The 18,562-nt window shown below is 43.7% G+C and overlaps 1 protein-coding gene across 1 annotated transcript in view; it reads right to left on the bottom strand.

Annotated features, from left to right (window-relative positions):
* Positions 1–18,562, bottom strand: part of LOC145414612 (synaptogenesis protein syg-2-like) — a 1,004,755-nt gene that overhangs the window by 458,821 nt on the left and 527,372 nt on the right. Inside the window, exon 5 of the mRNA XM_080284139.1 lies at positions 15,351–15,464. Coding sequence (XP_080140265.1) covers positions 15,351–15,464 — 114 coding nt within the window. The remainder of the gene's footprint in view (positions 1–15,350; positions 15,465–18,562) is intronic.

The following is an 18,562-nucleotide window of genomic DNA, read 5'->3' as shown; positions in this document are numbered from 1 at the left end:
TCTCTGCTGTGTACTGTTGAGAAAGTTTATAAATTCTCGTCTTTAGAGAATCGGCGAAGTAAGCAAGCGTAAAGTAAAACTTACGGCTCGATTTTCACAGGTCAATTCCTTGTCTCTATTTTCAAGCAACATCTAAGCATTCTTAATTGATAAATTCACATCCCCCCATGACATCTGGCAACGTCATTCCAGGATATTAACTCCTAGCTCTAAAGTTATTAACGAGATAATAGTCACTCAGTCACACTTAGGTATTAATCATTAAAGTCTATAGGCACTATCTTACTGGTGGTTATTAATACATTTCTATTAATTTTTTGTAATAGTTTTCACAGTCAATTGTATTTTTTTAAATTTTCATTCCTTATCAGTTTAACTAGATAAAACTGGTCACCACCAACCTGTGCCTATATTCTTAACTTTTGATTATTGGCATTTCTCTGCAAAAATAGCAGTCAGTACTCAGTCTTTTGTCTACTCAGCCTTAGTTGAGTTAGCATCATGACTACTAATATATATGTACAGGAAGCTAAAGATATGGGGCTTAGCGACCCGGAACAAATCAAGAAATATGTACTCTCTCGGTTTAGTTACGAGCAGCAACGTGAGAATGATGCTCGTGAAGAGTGTAGAATTCAACGCGAACATGAAAGAGAACAGCGCGAGGAACGCAAGAGACAACGTCAACACGAGCAAAAACAAGTTAGAACAACGCGAGAGAGAATGTGAACAAGAGCGAGAACAATGCAAACACGAGCAAAAACAACGTGAATACGAGCTAGAACAACGAGAGAAAGAACGAGAACACGAACGTGCCGAGTGCGAGGCACATGAGAAACATGAACTTGAGATGCTGAAGCTCAAGCAAGACTCCTTGGCTTTAGACACATCTAGTGCAGCTAACCCAAGCTACACGAGCGCTCTCCCTGCACATGTTCAGGCGAACCCAACACATCAAGCTTCCTCCATACAAGGAAGGCGAGCGAATCGAGCCATTCATAGCTCATTTTGAAGACATGGCTCAGCTGTACCAGCTGGATGAGGCAGCCAAGTGGCTCCAGTTTCTTAGCTTGTTTGAGGGCCTTGCTCTCGATATTCTCCACAGAATTCGTGGAGACAATCTCGTGTATGAGATGATGAAGGCTGCATTTGTCAAAGCGTATGGTCTCACAGTTGACGACGCCAAGAGTCAATTTATGAGGGTGCGTTTACAAGAAAAGGAGACTGCCGTTCAGTTTGTTGACCAGCTTACTGCTTATTTAGATGAGTGGATGGAGAAAGATGAAACTCCTTCCACGCACTAGGGGATAATTGACCTTATAGTCTGCTGAGCTTATGGCTCAGCTTAAGATCTGCCAGGTAAGGGGTGCCAGCCAAATCGTGGAGAAGGCTGATGCATTCTTCACTGCATACGGGTATCAAACTCGTAAGCAACACACCTGGAACAGAAAAGCTGACAAATCTGGGAATCCGTCTCAGACTGAACCCCAGCAACAAGTACATTCTCAGAATAATGGCCAAGGTCCAGACAAACTGCAGAAGGCCCAGGGGCAAAATACCCAGAAACCTGAGTGGAAGCGGTACGACAAGTACCCTAACCAGCAGCAGTATCAGCCATGCAATCGACCATAGGGACTATCCTTTTCAGCACCAACCCCAGTGTATCGGAGGCAGGAGGCAAACGCATCCTTCATTCCTCAACAGCACATGGTCGTGTCGTCCCTAGCAGTAGGGATACTTCCCCACAGTTCACTAGTCCCCATGCGACGGTGAACCCACCTCCACAGGTGGTCAACACTCCATCTCCCCAGACAGTGAGTACAACCCCTCAGGTATCAAATTCTCAGGGCACCATGTTTGCCGCATCATTTATTCAGCAACCTCATCAGTGGCTGGCTGCTTCCTCCACAGGCCCTCCCACAGGCAACAGTGCCTTCTTTGTTCAGCCAGTGTTTATGGGAGACATTCCTGTAAAGGTCGTGAGAGACAATGGTTCCTCAGGTTGCTCTGTCAGGCAGAGTCTAGTTCGGCCTGAGGAGTACACAGGTCAACAGATCCAAGCTCAGCTTATTGATGGATCACTGAGATTGTTCCCTGAGGCACGTATCCAGGTGGCATCTCCATTTTACACTGGTGCGACAGTTGCAGTTGTCATGCCAAAACCTTCGTTTGACGTTATTATAGGGAACGTTCCAGGTGCCAAGTATAGTTGCACCGTAGATGACGCTACTCAGACTTCAGCTGCAGTAACATGAGCCATGTCCGAGGCTCCAAACTGTGTCACCCCAGTGACCATTCCTTCGCTGCAAGATCTGATTTCTAGTCAAGGTGTTGTCCAAGAACAACACTCTGACCCAATACTTGCTGCCGTGCGGAAGAAACAAAAGGGTAGAGTGATAAAGTATTCATGGGGAGGTCAAGCCAGGTTCCTTCGTAAACAAGGACGGCTGTACCATGAATCACGAACACCCCAGGGCGAGGTTCAACTGCAGTTTCTCGTTCCCACGAACTTTCGCCAAGCAGTGTTAGAATGGGGTCATTGTTCAGCCTCAGGAGGTCACATGGGCAAAAGGAAGACCCATGGCCATATCTGTGCTGACTTTTTCTGTCCAGGGATGGGACAGGAAATAGATAACTTTGTGCGTTCCTGCAGTGTGTGTCAACGTACCACCAATCAGGGACATGTCCTTCCTGTGCTGTTTGAATCCACACCTATAATCTCAGAGTCAGTTGAGAGACAGGGCAGTGGTGATGTGGGTGCAGGCCTGATGTCTCACCCGTTGGCCCTACAGGACACATGATGTCCAGGGCCTGTACATACATATGTACTGTAGGTTAAGGGAAAGTTCGAGACCCCCGTAAGGACAATCCGAGGCTGTGTATGAATTACCTTGTGGTGTCTCGAGCTGTGGTCCTCTCTGAGGATTCCCGGAGAATGCACATTATCCACATGAGTGTTGACACTCACGGTGGATGTTAAAATGTGACTTGCCCGAGATTGCGTAGGGATTCTCAGCTTGCCAATGATAATCATAAGTGTAGAGTAGGGTTTAACCAGCAAACTGGGTCCTTTGGCTTAGCGAATTGCAGCGTTTAACTCCCCCCATCCCAACGTTTTCTGGGCAGTGGTACGCCCCAGTCCCGACATTTTTGGACCTTTTTTTTTTTTTTTTTTTGGCTCAAACATCCGCTTTTGTTGAGAAACATCGAAAATTCATAGAGAAATCGATCACCTGAGGTTTAAAATACTCGATCCAGGTAGGAGTACCTCTTTACCTTACAGGGTCTTCTATCAGGCTGGCTGCAAAGAAAACGAGTTCTATGGGAGGATAACTATTCCACACCACTCATAAACAGTATTTATTTATTTATTTGGTACGAATTTATATGTAGTACGAGAGTATATTGGTTTTCAAACGGTAATATAGACATTATAAGCATTGTTTCACTCACTAACTCATCACCATTCCTGACCTTTTTTTGCCACATTACCTGATCATCATTTCTGACTGTTTCTTCCTCTAATGTTTGTCCTCCACATTGTCATCGATTGGGGAATCATTCTGGCCCTGAATTTCGTACCGTGGCATGACATGGCTTTACTGGCCAGGTCACTGATAACAGGTGAATTGCTGAGAAAAGGGCATGCAGGGGGGGAGGAGGTCATGCTGGGTAAGGCATTGTCCCTGCCTGGCATCTTGTAGAGGAAGGTGTCCCGTGTATACGTGCCAAAAATCACTCACGAAATTGAAAGTTGTGCAAATTAAATTGAAAATTGTGCAATTTAGGGACCTTGCAATGTTGCCGCATTAATTTACGTCTCCGGGACATGAGTGCACATCATGTGAGGACGTGAATTCACGTCTCCAGGACGGGGCGGGTTAATGTCCTGCACAGGCGCCCAGTCTTTTTGCTCAGTTTGACCACGTTTCCTGGTTAATAATAATGTAGGTTTAGGGTTTAACCAGTAAACTGGGTCATTTGGCTTAGCGAATTGCAGCGTTTGATGTCCTGCACAGGCGCCCAGTCTTTTTGCTCAGTTTGACCATGTTTCCTGGTTAATAATAACGTAGGTTTAGGGTTTAACCAGTAAACTAAGGGTCTTTTGAGATTCTGTCCTGGACCACGTTTCCTGGTTAATAATGTATCCAATACGAAAATAATGGCGACCACGAATGTACAAAGCTTAGCTGTCACTTAAAATTTTCGGCTAGGGCGTACTTTTTGTAGCATACATACTGACTGCTAGGCAGAGAAATTGTAAATTAATAAAGATTGTTTGTCGTACTGACACTTTTGATACTCCACCTTGATTGCTTTCGCAGGTGTAGCTGGTGGGTGTAGCAATTTTGTCGTGGAGATCAGCTGATTGTGTCTGCTGCATACTGCTGCCTCTTCTCTTCTGCCTCATCACCATTATTTACTATTGATTTGTATTACATAATTTTACATGTAGGCACAGTTACACCACAACTGTTACACCTACACCGTGTATTACATACATCACGCTACATAATAATTACCTGTTAATGTAAATGTAGCAAACTTTTTGCTCAGTTTGACCTGAGTACAGGATTTTTCACCATTGTCACGGAGTTTTTTCCTCAAGCTTGCTTCTATTAACGTAAACACAAGATTTTTACACTCATGGGCAACTGCGATTTTCTTCTGTAGCAGGGTAGAACACACACCACAGTGTGAATCTTGTGTGACTGAGTTAGGATTTATATGTATGTATATCATAAAATTTTTCTAAAAAAAAATTTGCTTTTGATGGGGTGTAATGTCACGCGCAAGCGTATTTTTGTACATTCGTGACATTGTATTTCATTGAGAAAACCACAAATTCTAGTGGAATTCCCACTGGGCATCACTTAGTTCAACCGTCCTTGTATTCACTCGATCAGGATGGTTTTCAGAGCATTTATCACTGTTTCACGAGTGACCGTTCTTATCCCAAGACATTAATGCTTTCACTGAGTGATTTATTGTGAGCCTATATCGCTCACTTTCTTTCCGTTGACCATTGAAGTTCGAACATGGCCATCTCTCACCCTCTTTCATAATTTGAAGTTAGTCAGCTTTGAGTCATCACGAGAGTAGGACCGTTTGTGCCCAGCATAAGGCAGCACCGCCGTTGTACAGCGAGTTCCTGAATCTCCACCTAGTCAGTGAATTGGCGAAGCGGACTTAATGAATTGCAGTGTCTGATGTCCAGCACAGGCACCCAATCATTTCGCTTGGCTCCCCTCCACTGACCAGTATTTCTTTTCGTTTTTTCCTAAATTTAAGTGTGTTTAGCTTTTGAATGAGCAAGCGAGTGTATTCTCCCCGTTATTTTGATTTCATTTTTGAGATTCTTATAACGTAAATTTATTTCAGTGTAATCAATGAATTTTACAGTTCTTTTCTTTGAACGTAATGTAGTTAAACTCATGTTTTATTTCTCCACATTTAGCTTATTTTAGTTGCTGCTCCTAGTTTGCACACATGCTTTACATTATTCATAACTGGTACTTAGGCCAGTTCTTTTGTATCAAGCTTAAATCCGATGTACCAGCCAGGAGTTAATGCACCAGGAAGAACCTGTTTATTATTATTATTAGCATTAGTTATTGATTGTCAGGGGTGGAGTCACTTTCTCAAGAGGATAACAGTACTACAAACAGCACTCGTGAGTAATTAATCTCTGCTGTGTACTGTAGAGAAGGTTTGTAAATTCTCGTCTTTAGAGAATCAGCGAAGTAAGTCTTCATTAAGTAAAACTTGTTGTTTGATTTTCACAAGTCAATTCTTTGTCTCTGTTTTCAAGCAACATCTAAGCATTTTTAATACATAAATTCACATCCCCCCTTGACATATATATATATATATATATATATATATATATATATATATATATATATATATATATACTTGCGTATATATATATATATATATATAAGTCGGCTTGCGCGGGCCGATTACACTTGGTTCACAGACTACACACATCCAAAGCCACTCCAACACTACAATCATACTTACAAGCACTTCTCACCCTACATACAATCTCTACTGGACAGCCTAAGCCCATTTTGGGCGAACCATAAAAATTTGAATTTCTTTTGCAAGTCAGCCTGATTCGTGGCGGTTCGTACTACCGTGTGACGCGGGTTTAAGACCATCGATTAGCAGAACATGACATTATGGGGTGGGATGTTGTTTCACCATGATTGCCTGTGAACGCCCCACCATCCTGACTAACTTAACGTTCGAAATATGAATAAACTGCTTCTCTCTCTAGCGAAGTAGGATCTTTAATGATACTGATATTAGTCTTGAAAACACTGAACAATGACTAAACACCGGTGAGTAAATAGTGTTAATTTATTCAGATGAAACGCATTTGGTTGGGATAATAGTTGAATAAAAGGAGTAGTATTGTACAGTGAAACTGGGAAAAAATGAAATGAAGGATTGGAGCTGAGTCAGAAATGGAGTGGAAGCAAAGGGAAGGATGGACTGTAACAGGGTCAGCTTAATGGTCTGAGCATACGAAAGAAGGGGGAAACGGATAGAATGAAGGAGTGGAACTGAGACAGGACAGGGTCTGGCAATGTTAACCCACTGAGTCTGGTGGCGTCTTTTCCAGCTCCATCAAAATACCACCGGATGAATTTAGTCCAGGATTTATTCCACTCACGAAGTGATGAGGTTAATATGGGCCTTGTTTAACACCTACGGTTCCAAAGTTTCTTATGATCTGAAAAAAATCGTCTGGAGAAAGGAATAATAAAGTGGAACAATCGTCACCGCACTGAAATGGCGAATATGTGGGAGGCATGAGACAGAAAAGTGGGGTGGAAATTACTGAGTAGCTGAAAACTGTCACAGGAAGGTGAAAGGGATGGAATGGATGGCTGCAAATGAGTCAGGAGTGATCTGAAGAGTATATTGTGGCTGAGCAGTGAAATGGAGTAAAGCTGGTGAGGCAGAATAAAAACTGCGAGGAAATATTTTTGTCACGACCATTCTGGATGATATACAAGAAGCTACCGTCGCATAATAAACAAACACACAGAGACAAGCACACACACATCTATATCTAGATATATAGTGTTTATGTATAAATCTAACCATCTCATTCTATCTATCCATCTACTATATATCTGTCTGTCTACCTGTACCGGTGTATTTATCTGTCTATCTATATATCTGTCTGCCAGTCTTTCTATCTATAGTTTATGACCATGAAGTCAACATTTACAGACAGATTCGACCGACGATCTGAATACCACCTGACCTTGGGCCGGACAGACCCTGGCTAAATCTAGCTTGCCCCTTGTCCCTGTTCACCCAGCAGCACGGTTGGTGACCTGGCTGTGTGGTTTATTCGACTGTTGCGTGTTGTATTCTAAGGGATGATTGGCACTTAGCAAAAACTTGAGTGTCTGCCTCACTGACCCTCGTGTCTCTGGGATATGAGGGAAAGTAAGAAGTGTGAAGAATGAAGGAAAAACAAGACAGTCAATTCATTATTTTACAAATATCGTTTTTTGGTGCGTACTGTGACCCTCTGAAGGTGTATTCATCTATCTGCAAGTACTGTTCACCTTCTCTGCCTTGGTTATCATTATTATCATGACTTTTTACCCCACCTGCATAATGTGGCCACTAAGCTATCATTTCTAAAGTACTGAAAACCACCATCCTTCTGTTAATATTGAGGCTACATACACCATAATTTTTTGAGTAGTAAAGCTTAAAAATAGGTTTTCATTATATTAAAAGTACGATCTAACCAATCATTGCTTCAGTATCCGCCTCCTAGTCTGTAAGCCTAGAGACTCAAAGCCGTATTGTTACTGGCAAAGATTTCTTAGATCTTCTTCTTTAGCAACAGAATATGCATATTAGTCATTAACCCCTTAAACTTGCATGCTGTGTAAAGACTCGATCCCCCCCCATTCGGGGTTGTCAGTACTGGCACGGTCTGAGTCACTAACAATATCTATCAAAAATCTGTCTATCTAAACCTAGACATTAAAATCCCGCAAAGGGTGGCCGCAGACTTACATTCAGCTTTCTCCTGAGAAGTCGCTCTGTCAGCCTTCGTGGACTACCAAAGGACTTGTGAAGACTGGCAAAGTCATATACTTCAACTTTCCATCACCTCCACCTCATCCTCGGTCTTCCCTCCCTTCTACCACAGCCTCCAATCTGTCACAGTACACTTTATACAACAACGTACAGTCGTTCATTCTCCATTCTCTCCTTATGTACAATAAGCACCTGAAGTGTAAGGCTCCTAATGAACGGAGCGCACGGCCGACATGCAGCGCGGCGGTGATCTTCACTTCACTGAACACACATGTCCCTCCCTTTTCACATGCTAAAAACACGTATACTACATTTATTTTCCTTCATAGTACTTCGCAAAGGCTCGCTTGGCACTCATTACGGCCCAAAAATCCACTGTCACTGCTTCCAGTACGTCAGCGGGAATGAGGAAGATCACAATACCGCATGCAGTGACTTTATTAACTTACGGCAGGCACTTTATTCTCGCTCCGGTCGGCCACTCGCACTGCATTTCTATCGCTCACCTTCCTTCCCTAGCTGTAGTTTTTTTCACGCACTTCATCAGTGTCACTGTTCCATCCTTACTCATCACACTATAAGTATTTTCTACACAACAAACTGTCACTGTCAGAACATATCCTCGCCATCTTTCAACCTTGCATTCTGGAGTGACTGTCATTCCTCGCAATACTTATATTATTACTATGTTTACAATTATTTTCAGGTTCAAAAAAACACTGTCACTACACAGTGCTTTTACAACTCATACACCAATTTACACTTGCAACTCAGACTGTCATCTTCAGTACGTAACAAGAAAACTGTAATCATCAAACACTAATATCAACTGTCACTGTCAGTATTATTTTCAAGAATCTTACCCTTATTTTCAATATCTAGTCAGGCTGTGGTAGTCAAAGAAACACGGGTAAGCACAGAGGGGAATTTTGCACCTCTTTGCACTGCAAGGAGGTGCGCCTAAATGTTCTGTCCTGCCTGGTAGTGTGGCTGCACACATGACACCTCCTGAGTGCTTTTTTGGCAGTCCGACAGTGGCAATCAAAGAACTCCCGGTGTCAGCTGAAGGTAGGCCTGACACTGTAGCGGTCTGGAGGTGTGGTGCTTCGTACCTCTTGGCAGTACCCAAAACGCAAGCAGCTGGTACATTCTATAGTCTTCTCAAAATCGTCGGAGAGTAGTTTGTCTGGCTATTCTGTTCTTGATCTTATACAGTCCATGAAGGCGTTGAGCATGCACATATCAATCAAGTGCAATAACACCTTCTCTAGATACTTCTCCACTAAAGATCCTCCTCAGGAACAGTCTATCTCTCCGATCATCATGTCAGACCCTTGTCCACCTAAAGCCGCATATTGACGTTGTAGGGGGACACAGCATCAGGCTTCATCACAGGCTCGCCAGTCCTTCTGTCGACCTTCCCTGTGGCCAGCATTGTTCCCCTTGTGAACTGTGGTGAGCCATTCACGTATTCTCTTATCGTGCCACCTGATCGCCAGCATCTAAAAGGTCGGGGTGAGGTGCACGGTCTCCCTCCTGTTGATTTACTTCCTAAAAAGGGGACAGGCCAAGGTAGTGTGCCCTATTGCTCCTGACAGTGCCACATGATCCGACCCTGTTCAGAAAGGTACTATGGCGAAGTTTGGAGCTGTATAGTACAATTGTCCGTATACAGGACATGATGTCTCGCCAAAGAAAGTTGGATGTCAACAGCACTTTCAGTGAAAACGAAGATGAAAGGGAAGGGGAATCTTTGTTTGAAGTCGAATGGAAGATTGCTGGCGGTGTTAAATAGACGAAGTCTAAGATGAACCCCGTGGCCTTGTTAGTCGCACAGCACGAAAACTTTATTCCAAAGTGTGTGACTGAATGGAAGGAGGTGTCATCGAGACTGATGACGGGTGAAAGCAAAACCAAGGACTCGTCAATCACAACTTTTCTTGAAGGGGCGCATGGGAACCTGGTAAACTTATCCTTGATCAAGTTCAGGATTCCCCTTTCAATGATGTTGATGAGTGTCTGCAGAGTTTGGAGCTCGAATGTGCAAATGTGGTAATGATGGGAGATCTGAATGCCTGAAATGTAGCAGTTGAAGGCGTAGTATGGTATTGAAGATGGTGTGCCTGGAAGAAATGAAAATGGGGAACTCCAGTATTCCTCGAGTGTTATGCTTCCAATTGTGATTGGGCATCAATAACATCAAAAGAAAGATATTTATAAGTATACATGGGTGAGACCCATGCTGCCATCCGCAACGTGTTGATAGAGCCTTGAGCTTCACCTATCTCCTTCTAGGAACTGCAGCAGATTGCCCCCTGGATGTGAGAGTTCTGAGAGGGGAGGGTGGAGGTATGTCATTGACCACTACCTGGTGGAAGGGCCAAAGTTATGGTAGGTCCAAGAGATGGGTGAGAGCTCTGAGGGTCAGGTGTCAGGGAGGTTTTGAAAGTGGGTGAGTTGGCATCAAAGAGAGCAGATAGAGACTTCCGGCACAAAATCTGAAAGCCCTGAGTGGACCATGCAGTGAAAGATCCGGGTGCCCTGCCTAGGAATGGCAGGTGTTTAAGAGTGCTGTGGTCGGTGATGCAGAATCGTGTGCAGTGGGTGAGGCAGGCGGTGAGGCAGTGGTGAGGCAGAAGTGTCATAGGTCGTGTCGGTGTAGTGGTTGTGGTGGGGAGATAAGACTGAGGGTTCAAGTGTCACTGCAGAGGTGGCGTGAGACTGGCTAGTTGCCTAGTGCGAGTAATAGTAGCTAGCCTTACACTAGGGGACAAAGTTCGTGATGCTACTAGCAGCAGATGACACTGGGCCTAGGAAACCTCTACTACGAGAATTTTCAACAGAATAAGAAAATGTTTCCGAGGTGGTGAAAAGGAACTCCGAAAGGGAGGGTCTGGGAAGGAAGAACGAGCTAAAAGCAGACGACGATGGAAGGATGGGGCTGAGATGGATGCAGTAAGGAAGAGATGGCGTGAGAGTATTTTGAAAGTGTTAAATGTAGAGGAGGAAATGGCTGGGCTAAGCTGTGGCAGATAGAAGGTCTTTTCCTCTTGGAATAAATGTGTTCCATACACTAGGCCCCTTTGATCACGAAGGAGCCTTGCCTGTTGAGAAGGCTTGGGACAGGAATAGTCATTTCTGGCACCTGCAGGTATGGATGGGTGTGCTGTGGACTCTGCCTGAAGGGTGGTGGAGTGACAATACACCGACTGGTTCCAGTAAGATTATTGAATGTGTGCTTTGAGAAAGGTATGGTGCCAATTGATCACTAAGTCCCTTGTGCAGTTCTGTTGTATAAAGTTTTGTACGGGTGATAAGTATGAATGTCACTTTAGGTATAAGTCTGTTAAGTGTTGTAGGTAAAGTGTATGGAAGAGTGTTAATTATGAGAGTTAGAGATGGGTCACCTTGAAAGATTAGTGATGAGCAGTGATGGCTAGGAACAGGGGCAAACCGCGCGATGCTAGTGTTTGACAACTGTGGGACAAGTGTGTGAAATAGCATAAAGTGCTTAGCGAGAGGAAGGGATGTGTTTTGGGCATGTATGCCGATCCGCGTGCTGCCATGATCACACGACGAGGGAGGGGCTAGCGGTGCGTGGGACTGGGTAAAAAATGAAATGGCAACAACCGATGGTCAGTAGTAAAAAGGGGTGAAAAGCTTCTATGTAAATAGTAGAGCGGTACTGATAGGGAAATGCTGTGAGTGATTGGTTTCCGTGAGAGTGGGGCTGCAAAATTTACTAGGGATCGCAAGGCGATGTCCGCCTTGGTTATGTCCTTAATATTTACATGGATGCGTGTCGAAAGGGACGATCCGCGTTTAAGGTGGTCTAATGTCTGGTAAATGTTGCATGGATATAAAGACTCTGAAGCAGCTGCTTTTTGCAGATGATACTGGCACTGGTGACTGATTCAGAGGAGAGATCTGATCTATCTGGTCTATCTATAGCCCGACTCCCTAATCCCAAAGGGTGTGAAAGGAGGAAATTGAAACGCCTCCAAGTGAGAATAAGATAAAGTGATGAAGTGTCCCCCAACTCACTCCCCCTGATAGATGGTAGGGGGATGAATACCCTAGTTTCCCCTGAATGGTGAGTTGCTTGAGGAGGCAGATTGTTTCACCTAAATATCTTAGGGTCAGTCTTTCATGTCTCCATTCTCTCCACATGGAAGAATCACCTCAGTGTGAATTTCTCCTAATCTTCTCAACCACATCCACATCCACCCCACAACGTTCTTTCACTTCTTCATTCGTCAACCTGTCCCTCCATGTCACTCCACATGCTCCTCTCAAGTAGCTCATTTCCAGGGTGTTGTGGTACTGACTGACTTGCTGCAAGGAATCCACGCCTCGTTTCCATAGCAGAGAGGATCACAAGTACTATCATGCAGATGACTTAACTTCCATGAGGAGTATGTGTGGAGGACGCGTATGGATCGAGTGCGAACCATGATGAACCTTCCTTCCCGAAGGAGAACTGGAGTTGTTCACGCACTGGTATCCCCCAACGTTGAGCAGATCCTTACTCATCAATACCCAAGTACTTGAAGCATATTCTCCATAGAATCCTCGGATCCAACCTCACCGCGATTCTGGTGAAAAGATAACTAGATCTGATGTGAGAGGTGTACATTTACTTTCAGACCTCTTCCTACATGGACTGGCCCAAATTCACTCACCAAACCTGGATGCGAGACTCCGATTCATCTTCACTCAAGGAAGAGTGGCTATCGTGATCAGAAATAAACAACACCGGAGATCTTCCAAATTGTGACCCTCATTCATTAGTGATGACGCAGCCCACATCCACTGCCCTACCTTGCACCTCCTTGGTCTGATCCATGTAGTCATATTAAACAGGCCATGCGAGACAGGGGATGGGTCACACAACCCTGTTATCATGTCCGACACTGAAATAAACCAGAACTCCCTCAGCTGTCGGGCCCTGCTGTGGATGTCAGCCCTAGCTCCTTCGTACATACTCTTCACAGCACTCAACATTCCCCTCCATTCCATATATTCTCAAAAGCTGTCCACATGTTCTCCTTTGGGGCTATCTATTCTGTCATAATGTGTTTGAATCCATGAAGTCAGCATGGAGAGTGAGTCTTTCCCTGTCTCTAGATACTTCTCCCTAAAGATCTTGGGGGAAGCAGCCTAGGTATATAGATAGATAGATAGAAGTCCCCCTTGTTCGTCTCCAACTAGCTCCTCTGTTTATGCCTAACCCTATCAATAAGTATTCTACCATATATTTTTCCAGTCACACTGAGAAGGCAAATACCCCTATGGTTACCACAAACTTCTCTCTCCCCTTTCCCTTTGTATAAAGGAACAATTATACCTGATTTCCAGTCCTCCCAGAACCCTTCCCTCTTCCCAAGCCAATCTACATAACTTTCATATCCACTCCACTACAATCTCACCCTCATACCTCAGAATTTCACCACACACTCCATCAATTCCTGGGGCCTTTCCCATCTTGATCTTCATTGCTTCCACTATTTCCGCCCTACTGATCTCTTCCTCCCTCCTCTCATCTCTCCTTCTCCCAGCCATTCCCCAACCACTTATACTCGCACTGCTCTCACTCTCTACATTCAACAAATCCTCAAAGTGCTCCTTCCATCTCCTCAATTTCTCTCTCTTGTCAATCAACAATCTATTATTCCTATCTTTCACTCCTCTACTATTACCCCTTTCACACTGCCTTACTATCTTTACCTCCGTCCAAAACAATTTCTTACTCTCCCTCCATTTCACTCTCCCTCCATTTCACTCTCCCTCCATTTCACACTTAGATCCCTCCCAAACTCTTCATCCACTTTCTTCTTACTCTCCTTCACCAATCTCTTCACCTCCCTTCTCCTGCTCAAATATATCTCTCTCTTCTCTCTCTCATCTTCTCCCCTACCTCTACTTGCTAGCCCTTCACTATATTCCTTCTTCTTTTGTTCCACTGCTCGTTTCACCTCATCATTCTACCATGCTGTCCCTTGCACACCCCTGCATCTCCTCCTCACTAAACAAACCACCTTGCACTCTGCACCTATCTCTTACGTGAATATCTTACATACGTCTTCCACCCCTTCCATCTGTTCTAACTCATACCTTCCCAGTCTTTCTTCCACTATGCTCTTATACTCTGCCATTCTCTTACTGTCTTGCAATTACTCCACTCTTCTCACAGGAGCTGTTTCCTCCTGTCTTCCCCTTCGTCTCTTCAACCATTTTCTTTGCAGCCTTATCTTGGCCATCACTAAGTGATGATCCGAAATTCCATTCTCCCACGCTCTTGCATCCACCACTTGTCTTCTCATTCGCACATCCACACATACATAGTCTATCATTGCCTTTCGTTCAACAAGTTCACCATCCATCTTCCTCATAACCCTCCATGTATACCTGTGGATCATCTTATGCCGAAAGTAGGTGTTAGCTATTGCTAACCCCTTACCAGCACAGATGTCCAACAGAGCACTAGCATTCCCATCTACTTCAGCTGGCACACCCCACTGACCAATCACTCCATCCACTCGTACATTCCTGACTTTGCCATTCATGTCTCCAATCAAAAACACTCTCTCACTCCTTTCAAACTTATCCATACATGCTTCTACACTTGCCCAAAACCCATCTTTCACTCTTGCCATTCGGTTCTCTGTCGGCGCATACGCACACACAATCGCCCACGCTTGTATACCTACTTTCATCCATACACATACAATCCTTGCACCCACTGTTCCATACTCTCTTATATTCTCCTTCCACTTCTTGCTTATCATCAGACATACTCCCTCTCTTGCATTCTCATTCTCATTAACTCCTGCACATATTCCTCAACCGTATTCCCATTCCCTCACCCTTTCACCTTTTCATTTAGTTTCAGTCAATTCACATATATATCCACTCTTGCATCCTGAAGCACCTGCACAATCTCTGTCTCTTTGACATCACCATTCACGCCTCTCACATTCCACATCCCCATCCTAAGAATGTCCTTTGTCCATTCCTTAGTCGTCAACTTACGGTCCGTCCTGGTCCGAGGCGCTTTATTCGCTTGTTTAGTTAGTTCTTTTTACTGGGTGGGGCTGTAACCCACCACCAACCCTTTTAGTCGCCTCATACGACAAGCAGGGATACTGGGGGAGTATTCTTGAAACCCCCCTACCCCCAGGAATTTCTAAAAGGCAAAGTAAATCCTTGGAGAAGAGATGTTAGTTAGTCTCCTACGCTAATGAGAAAATGGTGCATGGTACAGTACATACCTCCTGACGCGACGCAGTAAAGTGTGAGGGGGTCACCTTCAGTGAGGGAACGCACGATGCCCCCCTGGACCGGTCTGCTGTGGGTGTCCAGCACCATCAGGCGGGACGGGATCACTGTGGGGCAGAGAGACGGTGGGCTTGTGGTTATGTGGTGGGGTTGTGGTGATGTGGTGAGGTTGTGGCCATGTGGCGGGGTTGTGATGTCATAAGGACTTTGTAGTTACTTGTAGAGAAGTATATTTTAGACTTGTGGTCGAGCGGCTTTTATATCTTGTAGTAGCCTCCCCACCAAATGTCATGTAGTGACAGGAGAGATAAAGAATAGTATGGGACTATTTTTATTTTGTCTTGGAAATATTAACAAGTCTCTCACACGGAACGAATATAAGTCCCGGGTAGCTACCTCCCTGTCTCGCTATCTGTCTCTCTCTCTCAAATCGCTAAGCCCTTCTTCCGTGACCTGTCTCTAGGGTCGCTTGTCTCCTTCTCTGTTGCCTCTTCTGTGGCTAATCTCCGTCTGAGCTCTCTTTCCTAAATTCTGGTATAGCAGGGGTGTGTCACATGTGTTCCTCGTGGATGGACTAGGTCTTTGTTCACTAGAGGACTGCTGACAGCTAACTGCATCATCTCCTTACTGGCCACTGTCGTCAGCTTTCCTCAGTGTTAAGTGTGTGTAAGCATGTTTAGCACTGCTCGATTCTCGCAGACACAACACCTTCTCATCATCTGACTCCCTGCTTCTATCTGTCTCTCTATCTATCTATTTATCTATCTATCTATATAATATGTAGTCTTTACCACAGTGATGTGGTGGGGTCTTGTGGGAATGTGGGGATGTAGTGGGGTTGTGGTGAATAAGTGTGGCAGAGAGAGAGAGAGGGGGGGGGTGAAATTAGATTAGTAAAAGGGAGAAAATGTACAATGGAAAAGTTATGGTTAAGATACGATTGTGTTATGATGGCATCGTGGTATAATTTTATCAGAGTATAGTTTTGGTTTTATGAGGCTTGGCAGAGTGCCAGGAGGACAGATGCACAGGCGACAGACATGGAGGAAGCGAGTGAGGAAAAAAAAGAAGACAAAGTTCTCTTGGGTGTAGTGTTTAGTTTATATTGTCTTAGTTTTAAGGAAGGTCAGTGATGCTGACGCAGTGACAGACGGACAAGAAACTGTCTGAATAAAACAGGTTAATAAAGAACAGAAGTATTTTGGCAAATTTATGGTAGGGTTATGACAGTACAATATGAAAGTTACTCCCGCCTGTGAAATGACAGAATACCGTATGTAAAACGGAAAAACGCACAGATCACAAACAGACAAAGAGGAAGTGAGGGAGACAGATCTGAGAGGAATAAAGGAGGTAGCTACTCTAGCACTGTATGGTAAATTAATGGTAGAACTATGGTAAGATAATGACAGTATTATGGAAGTACGAGTATGTGGGTTACCGGATAAAAAGATAAGGATACCTTAAGATGAAAGTAAGTTTTTTGGTGTGTGGTTATAAGGTTTAAGATAGTGTCATGGTCGTAAGTGGGCTGTTAATTACCATAAAAGTATGAAGGTAATGAGCGCCGAGGCAATAAACGTTGTACTACAAAGTATTGCGATTACAAATATTAATTAGCGTCGTCAGCCTCCATGAAAGAAAGATACAAAGTGCCATTTAATTGTCTCAAAACTGGAGCAGTGAAAGCCAATTTTGTGGGAGTAAACGTCAAGATTACTTCATTTATGTTCTTAACGACGAGAGGGACAACAATCTGTAAAGCAGAAGAATCAACTAAGTAAAGGATGGGTAAAAATAAAAATAACAAAAGAGAAGGAAGAAAGGAGCACAAACTGAGGGAGACAGTGAAGAACATAATGATGAAAAAGAGAAACCGGGAAAGGAAAGGAGAAACAAAGAAGAAAGGAACGAAGAGGTAGGAAGAAACAGGAAAAATCTAGGAAAGGTAGTAAAATTAAAGAAAGAAAAGTGAAGAAAGACGACGCGAAAGAAATAAAAAAGCCAGAAGAGGAAAGAAATATGAACGGCAATAAAAATAAAAGAAAATAACTGATTTGAGAGCAAAGTGAGTAAGGGTTCAGGGATGTCAGCCATTGAACGGTGATAGTGCAATCAGTAGGCACAAAATAACGAAGGACACACACAAAACAAATAGTCATTTCTAGTAGAATTATATATAACCAGTACGGTCATAATCATCGGAAACATTTATAGGAATACTGTATGATCCAGTTAGTTACAGGGGTGGATGTTCAAGTGGCATCAGCGCTTTAATGGTGATGATGCATTATTGCAAGACTGTTACTCTCTGAATGAATCATGGTAGGCATCACGTTAAAAAGCGTCATGGTGGAGAAGAGGAATGTAGTGAAGCACATTTTTTTTTTCTGGATCATAAACAGCGTACAGTACAACAAGGCGCCCATGACCCATTTACTCGATGTAGTGCCACTTTCAGGCGATTCTGTAGTAAGTAATTGCCCAAATGGTGTCCTGTAGCCCAGGACATCATTTAGTACGTTGGGTAGTAACCATATAACCAAATGAAGACTAAGTATGCTAAAGCATTCCAACCGCTTGAGTCAGAAGGCTTTGCATCCTACGAGTGGCTGGAATTTATCGTTCACATAATACCACTAAGCGATGAACAATGCTAGTCACCCACGCCTTCACCTTCACGATTGAGTAGCCTAGACCCTGGCCAGTATGCAGTTGGTGGGACAAAAGACCAAGCAGAGCAATATCTTTATGACAGATATGACTGTGGTACAGTTGCCCCAAGAATGATGGCAGAGTTTCAGATTGCTTTGGTCACTCTCCACTGCCATACGTTCAATGAAAACAGTGATATATAAAGCAAAAATTGTGCCTTCATCACGCCATATCAGATAAAATATATATTATAGCCTATCCCGCTACGAATTATGGAAGATTAATAACAGGAGGCAGTGACATATTAGAACTTAACACTTAGATACGTTTCCCGATTTGAATAAATGTAATGCATTACTCCGCGCACAGTGTACAGCACAACCGCGTGTTCCTGATTTATTTGGTTCCCAGGATTTCAAACAAAGATACTCTAGTTTTGAAGATCAAGGAAAATTCTTGTGACTGCATACATACCCTATTGTCAAATGCTGTGGTGATGATAGAGAACAATGAGATTGCCACAACAATGAAATTTTTCTTAATGATATCC

Source organism: Coenobita brevimanus, chromosome 100 (genome assembly GCF_032717465.1).
Source record: "Coenobita brevimanus isolate Jiangsu-jjx chromosome 100, ASM3271746v2, whole genome shotgun sequence".
Lineage (NCBI taxonomy): Eukaryota > Metazoa > Arthropoda > Malacostraca > Decapoda > Coenobitidae > Coenobita > Coenobita brevimanus.
Note: the sequence above shows the minus strand (reverse complement) of the source record. Positions and strands in the feature narration are given on the sequence as shown.